The sequence below is a fragment of the Coregonus lavaretus genome (genome assembly GCF_964263955.1).
Source record: "Coregonus lavaretus genome assembly, chromosome: 17".
Lineage (NCBI taxonomy): Eukaryota > Metazoa > Chordata > Actinopteri > Salmoniformes > Salmonidae > Coregonus > Coregonus lavaretus.
Genome location: NC_140004.1, coordinates 9,403,969 through 9,415,027, shown reverse-complemented (window position 1 = coordinate 9,415,027; position 11,059 = coordinate 9,403,969). Strand labels below are relative to the sequence as shown.

General features: G+C 40.0%; 1 protein-coding gene across 1 annotated transcript; it reads right to left on the bottom strand.

The window, feature by feature from the left end:
* Positions 1 to 1,498: 1,498 nt before the first annotated feature.
* Positions 1,499 to 10,806, bottom strand: LOC311145015 (TNF receptor-associated factor 1-like; the record flags this gene model as incomplete). The annotated part of the gene is made up of 9 exons (XM_084181223.1): positions 1,499 to 1,711; positions 1,970 to 2,118; positions 2,359 to 2,542; positions 4,764 to 5,222; positions 5,369 to 5,437; positions 6,309 to 6,470; positions 6,840 to 6,938; positions 10,273 to 10,357; positions 10,595 to 10,806. 9 exons carry the CDS (start codon positions 10,804 to 10,806, stop codon positions 1,499 to 1,501), a joined length of 1,632 nt encoding a protein of 543 aa, XP_084037349.1.
* Between the last annotated feature and the right edge of the window lie 253 nt (positions 10,807 to 11,059).

The following is an 11,059-nucleotide window of genomic DNA, read 5'->3' as shown; positions in this document are numbered from 1 at the left end:
TCCTCACTAGCTGCGGATGAACAACATGTATTTTTTCTTCAAATTAGCCTCGTACGTTTAGCAAATCTCTACATGTCTTTTTTATTTTAAATCACATATATTTTCACGCACTATTTGTTATTCTGATTATTATCAATGGTAGTAATACTATCTACCACTACTACTGATTACACAACATTGTACTACCACTAGGCTATACTACCCTATTCATCATCATCACCATAATTCTAATAATATATTTTTATAAAGAATTATGATTTTGAAATGCCTGCAACATGTATGTAATATTACTGTTGCATGATTAAATGCATTAATATTTTTGAATGTAATGAATAACACACACAACATTAAACAAATAACATGTTTGGACATTTATGTTCCAGTCATTTTAGAGGTTTTCAAATCAAATTCCTTGAGAATCCTAGGATTCTAGCACTGACGTAAGATTGCGGATTCTGCCCTGTTTATTTGAGCTTACTCTTAAGCAAATGAAAAAAAAAACATGAAATCCATAGAAATCTCTATCTATAAGAAGGCTCTGTTACTTCCACAGTGCTGCTGTCTGTTCATTAGGATTTTGCTAATGGAAGTATGCTGAAAGGAAATCTCAGGGATCAACTGAGATGTCATTTAGCAGATGAGTTGAGAGGACAATTATTTGGCCAATTCTATCCTTTCTAAAAATCAGTTATGCTATATAACTGCTGCTATATAGAACTTGTAAGTACTGCTATACTCTTGTAAGACTTTTAAAATGATCTTAAATGTTGAAGTTTGAAGCAATCTAAAAGCAACTAATCAAACACATTGTAATATTGTTGTAATTAGCCTGCATGAACCTGTGGATTTTTTTTGGGGGACCAACTTTTTATAGTCTTTTCTTTCCTGGGAGGGGTTCAGATCAAATTATATTCAAAAAGTACATAGATAAAGAATCGAAAAACAGTAGAAAAAAACATGGACAAAACACCAAACAAACCAAAAATAAGTTAATTCAATGAAAAGTTCTGTCCCATCTCCCCTCACCCTCCCCCCTTCTTAGTAGGTGCTACCTTTTCCTATTCCTCCCTCCCCACCTCCCTTCCTCCCTCCCTCCCCCCTACCTACCTACCCCCCACAGACTCATGTTGTGGACATATCTATGCATAAAACAAAACATCATGGGTAACTCATCCTATGTTTGTACATTTGTTTGTGGGACCACATAAATAAAGTCGGCCTGCACCTGCACCTATTCAGTTTTAATAATGGTAAGCAAGTAGCTTGTAGAGGCACCCATTTCATTTAATGTGTACATCAAAATCTTCAAAATGTTACCTGAGAGTGTTTGGTACCATGTCTTACTGTACCAATAGTAAATTTTTCGAAAACACTTGAGTGGTTGATATAATTCAGTGTGTTTCTTTTGTCGCTATTCAAAGAATAGATTAAATATACGTACATTTATATGCAAAACAAAAAGCATAAAAAAATACATTATTTGAAGCATGGGTCAGGATTAAGTGTCAACAACACACTTGATGAAGATCGTGTCGTCTTTACAATAGGCATGCTTAGGCGAGCAAAGTTTACCGAGGGGGAAGAAAAGCGGGCAACCACTGGCCACATTCATATCTGAGACAGGCTTTTGGAAGGATGAGGAGGTTAGCTCTGGTCTGAAGGCGTCAATCACATGTTCTCTGTGATTCTGATCAAGCAGAAAGAAGGTGACCTGGAGAGGAGATATACGGATTAGACATTAACATGTCTAACAGACATACTTCACAAGATGGCTGACTCGTTACGTCATTACCTTAATAATGCAGAGAGAAAGAGATGAGAACTAGAACTATAATGACTCGAGGAATTTTTGTTCTTTGTTTTTTTACTTTAGGGAAATATCTCAACTAACATTTCATTTGAAAACCTCAGCCCTCTAAATAAACAATATATGATGTCTGTTACACAGATATTACAGAGAGAGCCTTACATTGTGCTTGAATGGCCATGAGAGGAGGGGATAATACTCCCCCTTCATGATCACAAAGAAAACAGAGATATGAGTGCCTTTTCCCACCCCGTCACCATTCAGATACAGCCTCATGCACACCTTGAATCCATACCTGGTTGTGTAGAATGCTAGAAAAAGCAGGACACAAACATGCTGATTCAAACTTGTGCCAATGTTTCAGTGGATACAAATGTTAATATTGGAGGGAACTTGTCTGTCTGTGTAATGTTTCAACAAAGCATCTACATAAACATTATTTTGTTCAAATTAAGCACTCTCTAATGAAGGCATAGAAGACTGTCCCTGTGAATTGACTGCCCTTCACCACTGGCTTTTCTGTTTTAGGTGGAGTTGAAAGAATACTGTACCAGGAGAGTACAGGTTAGGCCTATTCCCATGGCCAGAGATGGCCTCCTTCATTTTGGAGCTGAGGTCAGACAGCCTCCAGATGAAGGAGCCGTCATAGGAGACCTCCTGGAGGGCACGGAGGCTTTCTTTCAGGGAGCTGATGACCAGATCTTTCCTGGCCAGTCTGTGCTGTTGCTCTGTCACCTACAGGGCAACAATCAATTCAAATCAATTCAATTCCATCCAACTTTATTCATCCCCCTCCAGGGCAATTAAGAAGTGCATGCATCAACTATCCTCCCAAATTACAGAAAGGTAGGCTGGTCTGGCTGAATATTGAGGGCGAAGGGAGTGCATCAAATGTCACATCTTGGTTGGAAAAATGGACTGTTGACAAGAATGAATTTCGTCTTCCTGAAAAATATCCATTTATATCCCGTTTCCGAAAGCGTTCCTCTCCTACTCTTAAAGTAGAGAGCCTCTTCTCATGTAACAGTACATAGAATAACCCTAACCCCCCTCCCCACACAATGAAACTGATTTCATCTCCAGCAAGCAATAGTTAAGAGTGTACATTTTTTACAGAAACACATTAACAGGGTCTCTCTTCTTTTTGCATTGGCCACTGAAATGTGTCAGCTTAATTAACAGAAAAATGCAATGTCATTTTATATTGTAAAATAAGTTGTCATCTTTCTTCTTAACCACTGTAATCATATGTTCTAATATTTATCTCAAATCAAAAACAAAACATTCTTGAACAGTAAACAAAACGAAGCAGTAATTGTATATTTTCCAAATAAACATCTCCCAGACAGTCAGCTGAAATTGAAAGGTCCTAAACATAATATTTAGTTACGTGTTATCTGACCAGGATAATGGGGCTGAGAATATAAACATGTCTCCGCTTCAGATGATTCAGCTACAATGCAATGTCAAGACTTGTGACAACAATACAATTTCAGAAAGCTCGGCGAGGAGAGAACAAATTATAGAGGGGACCGAATAGATGTATCTGACAACAACAACAGACATCAACAGTTTTCTGTGTGATGTCTGTTGTTTGTATGGGCCTACTGTATTAAATGTGGAGGATGTTGATATTTATAACCTGACTATGCCTTCTTAAGAAGATGAAATCTGTTTCATTGTGTGGGGAGGGGGGTTAGGGTTATTCTATGTACTGTTACATGAGAAGAGGCTCTCTACTTTAAGAGTAGGTGTCACGCCCTGGCTCTGGGGACTCTTTAATGTTGAGCCAGGGTGTTAGTTCCTATGTTTAGTTGTTCCTTGTTTTCTGTCTAGATCGTTTAGATCTATGTTGGCCAGGGTGGTTCCCGATCAGAGGCAGCTGTTGCTCGTTGTCTCTGATTGGGAACCATACTTAGGCCTGTTTTGCACAGTTGATTGTGGGATCTTGTTCTGTATAGGTTTGTGTTGGTGAACCTTTAGACTTCACGTATCGTTTTGTTGTTGGTGTAAAGTACTCATTAAAAGATGTACGCCTATCACGCTGCGCCTTGGTCTGCCTCTTACAACGATCGTGACAGAAGGAGAGGAACGCTTTCGGAAACAGGATATAAATTGATATTTTTCAGGAAGACGAAATTCATTCTTGTCAACAGTCCATTTTTCCAACCAAGATGTGACATTTGATGCATTCCCTTCCCCCTCAATGTTCAGCCAGACCAGCATTTTATTATTCTCATTTTCTTCAAGAATAGTGGATGTATGCAGCAATACTAAGGCTACAACTCCACCACTGCAAATTAGGAGCATCAGAAAAGTTACTATCTTGAATGTATTAGCCTACCTTTCTGTAATTTGGGAGGGTAGTTGATGCATGCCCTTATTAAAGGCCCATTTTATATATATTTCCACACTATGAGGTTGGAATAATACTGTGAAATTGTGAAAATTATGATAATGCCTTTTTAGTGTAAGAGCTGTTTGAAAATAGTGTTTTGGTGGGATGGAGCTTTGGCCTGCCTGGTGACATCATTAGGTGGTAAATTAGATAATAGATCAATAAGAAAGAGGGTTCCAAACCTCTCTGTCAATAACAGTTCGTTTTCAGTTGTCCTCTCCACCTCAGACCACTCCCAGACAGTCCTAGCAAAATTCTTGCTTGAGAAATTGCTCTTTGCTAAGAACCAAGTTTAGTTTATTTTTGACCATTTTAATTGAAAACAATCACAGTAAGGTACTTAATTGTTTTCCAGAAATTATTTGATATTGAGATAAAAAAAAAAAAATGGTTGCATTGGACCTTTAATGGTTGTTTTAAGAAGTATAATTCAACTGAATTTAGGTGATTCAACTTCTTATTTTTTATTTTTACGATATGCCCTGGAATGAATCAGCATTATGTCATATAACTGGTCCACAAAGATTACCGTGTGCTCTGACTCACAATATACTGTACCTTTATTTCTAATTGATGAATCGTGTCCTGGCTGCTCTGGTTCACCCTCTCCAAAGCCTCCACGCTCAGCTGGGTTTTTTCCACCTCCCTGTTCAGGACAGAGATGATGTTCTCCGATATCTGGACCCTCTGCTGCAGTGTGTCTATCTGCCGCCCTACGTCCAGGAGGATGGTCACCTGGTCATCATCTCGCAGGCTGTGGCCTGCCGAGCTGTCCCTTCCATCCGCCTCCAGCTCCCCCTCCGACGGCCCCATGTCCCAGTGGATTTTCAAGTCAGAAAGAGCCTCTCTGAGCTGGGGCAGCTGCTCAACCATAGCCCTGTTCTTCTTGCCTGGGGCAGAAGCTGTCAGTGGGGAGAACTTTAGGTCACTGCTGTTGGTGGTGGTGGCACGCAGCAGGAGCTGAAGGTAGCTGACATGGCTACTGTTCTCATGCACTCTCACCTTCTCTGTGGTCCCCTAAAATACATGGGATTGAAAGACTAAAACGTCAACAACTGTACAGCAAAAGCTTCATAATATGCCACACGGTCTTTGTATTTGATGCACCATTTCTTGTAATTCAATAATGTTCTTGTAATGCAATAATGGAACTATTAGATTACCTTAAATGTGCAACCAACTTCAGAGAAAACACAAGAGTCTTGCCTTTTGGAACCTGGAAGAGGATTTTTCTGTAGACTCAAGACAATTTTGACAATTAACACTTAATGCAACAACAAAAAGTGTTACACAAAAACCATCAGTAGCTATAAAACAAATAACATCATTGGATTTGACAGCCACTACATTAAAAACAATATTTTTTTCTACCTTTTGTTTTTTTTCTCCCCAGGACTGTGACATGAGTGCTTCTGTAAAACAACACACATAAATGCTGAAGATGTTGAGAGAAACAGTAAGATGTAGGCCTACTGTTTTTTTCTTCTTCATGGAATCGATAGCTACACGAGAGATCTAGTAATATACCATTGATTAAATACAGGAAAGGAGTACATTATTCCTATTTTAGTGCAATCAGTAGTCTACACACAGAACTTTTGCAATTGCTTCTTACAGTTAATTTTACACATTTCTTCCCAAATCATGATGTCCTAACCCCTAATGGTTAAAGTGTTCTGAGGCTTTCTGCTCCCCTTCGCTGCGGTCCAAAGCTCTCGGCAGCACCCTGCCCTCCCCTCCCCAGATCAGTGCTGAAATGGAATATGGGTCAGCAGTAAACACTAGAGACACTGCGGCTTCAGCTGCGCTGCGGGGACCCCTCCAATGTCACGCTGACCTCGTCCCCAACCAAGGTTTTCCACTAGGGACCAATTCTAACTTAATTTGTAGAATTCCCAGCGACTGTAGCCCCTGCAGTATAAAACCACAGGAAACCATACACTGGCTATATATTTCCAGGAGGAAAAACACTTAATACCAGGGGTGAACATTTGAGAATCTCAGCAAGACCTGTCAGTGGCAGGACTTGCAACTCGGACGAGGCAGTTAGTTTGACAGCTACTGAGTGCACGACTGGAAGTTAATAATTTGGGCCTGTCTTACCTGTAGCTCTGAGGGGCCCATAGAGAGGCAGCATGCGGGGAACACTGACATGTTGTTTGGACAGGCCTTCTCCAGGTGACAGGCCAAGGCCTTTCGCAGCACCATGTGACCACAGCCAATGTTGCAGGGGATCAGGGCATACTCACACTGCTCCTGGTGCCCCTGAAAGAGGATTCAAGACAATTCAGAAATCACAATAAACCAACCCAAGCTCAGCACAACATTTCAGTGAATCAATCCATTTGGAGGATAAACATTTCGATAGCAGTGCAAAGTCAATATCAGCCATCAGTGGCCATTGTCCTCATTAGTTCTAAAATGTATTAATTATTTTGGTACCAATTTAAAAGATGTTGTTGTCTTAAAGTGTTCTACAACAGGACTTTTGCTTTAGCGTAGATTACAAATTGGCCCCTGACCCTGATCTAATTACAGAAGTACTGTGAAAGGTATTAAAATGGTCACATGGTGGCAAAGAAAAAGTACATTCTTAATTGTATCATTCACAAATGTGTAAAACAGTGTCAACACCTCAAAGTCCTTGAGAATACTCCTCCAGGAGCAGCCTTGGTTAGCACAATGCACTTTCAACTCCACGATCTCCTTATTGATGGCAGCATCACTGAATAACGGCAGTAACACATAGGATAATTAAGATCAACTTTCAGTACTTCAATTACTAATTCAGTTCCACTACGTTAAATCACTTCATTCCTCAGAGTTTTATTTTGCACAATAAAGAATAGATTGATTTCTACATATCACACTGGCGCTTTCTTCAGTGCTAAACTGGTTTGAATGACAAAGTTCTCCGGCTGTCATTGTTGTTAGTTGACACAGTTTGAAGTGGAACTGTTAAGGGCTGCTGTGTCTCTACCGCTCAAAAGCAACAAACACACAAAGCCATTCTTCTCTTTAATCATCATAATAATAATAATTCAATACACCAGTAGCTACTTAAAACTGACTACCAACAATGCACCTACTGTGTAAGTAGCAGTCAGAGACAGTTAAGCCTTTGCTTTGTGAGCATACAAGGGAAGATGAACGTAAATATCATGTCAAAAATGAGAGTTACTGCATAACAAGCTTAGTTTCCATTCCACTGTGATGCTCAAAGTATTCACTGTGGCCAATTAACCCAATTGAATCCAAATATAGGAGTCAATAGACTTTTCCAAATGTTCCGTTGTATGGATATGAATATACTCCAGGCCTATTATTTTAGCACAGCAAACCAAAATCCTAATTAAACAAGTAAGAGGATTATGGGGTGTCTCTTCTGCCTAGGATGTTTGGAGGAGCTGATGCTGAACCACATTCTGCTGGGCCTAGATCTTCCTTCGGTTACAGTGAAGACCAACATGGTCTCATTTAAAATAAGTTGAAATAATGCTTTTTAACCAATCTAGTTATGTCACGTATGCTGACGTATTAGTTATATGTTACCTGCTGACATAACATATGACTTATCACTATAATTATGTATTGGTGAGACACATGTCTCAGTCATAGAAATATAACATTGACTTGAATGGGAATGTCTGTTCTAGCCGTTGTCTTTCTATGGTCTCAGGGCATCAGCAATGGACTAATTCACATCAGATAAATTTCAACATGTTCAACGTTGTCAATTCTACAGACATTCTAATTACACCACTCCACTCTAGCAATCTCTTCACATTCAATGTCTTTCTTAAACCTTACATCCCCTGAGTGGAGTAACACCAGAGCAATGAAACAGTTCAGGTTACTGCAATTCTCTGGTGAGTTAAATTGTATGACCTTTCTGCTAAAATCTGAATACAGGCTCTGATTAGAGGGGTAAATTATGTCACCGTCAATGTCAGACCTATGAGTCTCCTGTTTTGGGGAGCTAAAGCGTATGCAATATAGTGCATTCGGAAAGTATTCAGACCCCTTGACTTTTTCCACATTTTGTTACGTTACTGCCTTATTCTAAAATTGTTTTTTTATTTTTATTAAATAAAACATTTCCCTCATCAATCTACACACAATACACCATAATAACAAAGTGAAAACAGGTTTTTATACATTTTTGCAAATGTATTACAAATAAAAAACTGAAATAACTTATTTACATAAGTATTCAGACCCTTTGCTATGAGACTCAAAATTGACCTCAGGTGCATCCTGTTTCCATTGATCATCCTTGAGATGTTTATACAACTTGATTGGGGTCCACCTGTGGTAAATTCAATTGATTGGACATGATTTGGAAAGGCACACACCTGTCTAGATAAGATCCCACAGTTGACAGTGCATGTCAGAGAAAAATCAAGCCATGAAGTCGAAAGAATTGTCCGTAGAGCTCCGAGACAGGATTATGTTGAGGCACATATCTGGGGAAGGGTACCAAAACATTTCAGCAGCATTGAAGGTCCCCAAGAACACAGTGGCCTCCATCAGTCTTAAATGGAAGAAGTTTGGAACCACCAAGACTCTTCCTAGAGCTGGCCGCCCGGCCAAACTGAGCAATCGGGGGAGAAGGGCATTGGTCAGGGAGGTGACCAAGAACCTGATGGTCACTCTGACAGAGCTCCAGAGTTCCTTTGTGGAGATGGGAGAACCTCCCTGCAGCACTCCCTGCAGCACTCCACCAATCAGGCTTTTATGGTAGAGTGGCCAGACGGAAGCCACTCCTCAGTTAAAGACACATGACAGCCCGCTTGGAGTTTGCTAAAAGGCACCTAAAGGACTCTCAGACCATGAGAAACAAGATTCTCTGGTGTGATGAAACCAAGATTGAACTCATTGGCCTGAATGCCAAGTGTCACGTCTGGAGGAAACCAGGCACCATCCCTACGGTGAAGCATGGTGGTGGCAGCATCATGCTGTGGCGATGTTTTTCAGCGGCAGGGACTGGGAGACTTGTCAGGATCGAGCGAAAGATGAATGGAGCAAAGTACAGAGAGATCCTTGATGAAAACCTGCCCCAGAGTGCTCAGGACCTCAGGCTGGGGCGAAGGTTCAGCTTCCAACAGGACAACAACTCTAAGCACATAGCCAAGACAACGCAGGAGTGGCTTTGGGACAAGTCTCTGAATGTCCCTGAGTGGACCAGCCATTGGGAAAAGTGAAGGGGTCTGAATACTTTCCGAATGCACTGTAACTCAATCAGTGTTATAAAAAACATTTAATAGTGGATAATTTATTCTATCCAGCTAAAATATTTACATGAATTTTACATAGGAACACAAGTGCTTGAATGCCAGAAGTAAATGAGTAAAGGGGAATGCTTTGAATAACACTAGAAGCACCAATATTATAGAGCCTCTATTTGATTGTGTACCTAGGAATAAATGTAATCTTGCCTCCCTATGTTAGAGCAGTATCCTACCCACTTCAAGCTCATTCACACAGCACTTTGGTGTCTGTGTCATGCAAACTAGTCAAATAATGAAAAGGGAAAATGATATTCACACCTTTATGTAAAGATACAGGGACATGGGGAATTCTTTAAGAGAGGTTTCATTTTTTATTCAATTCATCCCATGTTGGGCTTTTTTACAGGAAATTCCACTTATTGAGGCTGCAGTGTTACATCGAGACTGAAAAGGTAACTGTAGCCTACATTTTTTACATTTTTAGTCATTTAGCAGACGCTCTTATCCAGAGCGACTTACAGGAGCAATTAGGGTTAAGTGCCTTGCTTAAGGGCACATCGACAGATTTTTCACCTAGTCGGCTCGGGGATTAGAACCAGCGACCTTTCGGTTACTGGCACAACGCTCTTACCCACTAAGCTACCTGCCTACATTTCAAATGGTCTTATGAAAGGATATCCTTTGTGTTGTTAAAGCAGGTTTTTCTCCAACGCTATCTACCTATGTGTACCATAAAAATAGTTTGCCCATTCTCAACTTCATAGAGGCCTGCCATATCATTCCACCCTATCCACTTGTGCCAGCATATATACAAAGTGCAGTAATACTATACATACATTGTCTGATGTCAGTCTGCTTGTTTCACTCTCTGAGCTCGGATCCTCTTCTTTGCACATCTTGCAAACAAGGTTGTTGTTGTGCCTAAACAACAACAATGAACATATGGGATTAGATGTATAATACCATATACACAAATATGTTAACATATAATTGTAATATCTTAACCTTTAAAAACATAAGGGGAAGGCAAAAAATGGAAATGTAAGCTATATTACATACAAAGACCTGGCTAGAGTGTGATATGAGGAAATAGTTAACTTTGGTTATTAATGAAGATGTTTCACAAAACTTAGAATATAAATAATTGGAATGCCTTACCTCACTAACCAATTAACACAAGCGAGGCAGTAGTGGTGGCCGCACAAAGTCTGACGTGCCTCATTCAGTACGTTATTACAGTTGCTGCACAGGTACCTCTGCTGGGGTACATCATCGCAAATCCCTTGAGGAAATCCAGAAGTATACTCATTTTCACCTGGTGCAGATGAATCACTGTGTAAGTTGTCCTCTGGTTTTAAACTAGACTCCATTTACAAATCACCAAGTCATTTTTAAGATGGTAACTGTCACTATTCTATCCTACTATATGATGCATCCATTAAATAGTGTCAATCTTTGTATCATTTTTGAAGAGAGAAAAATGCTGTGGGTTTCCCCCCTGTGGTAACCCGGAAACACGTTAAAACCAAAACCCCATGTGTGGTGCCAAGCAATGCTAAGTGAACATTTACTTTACAGTGAGTACGCTATCAACTCCAAGCATGGTGTTCAAATGAGGGGTAA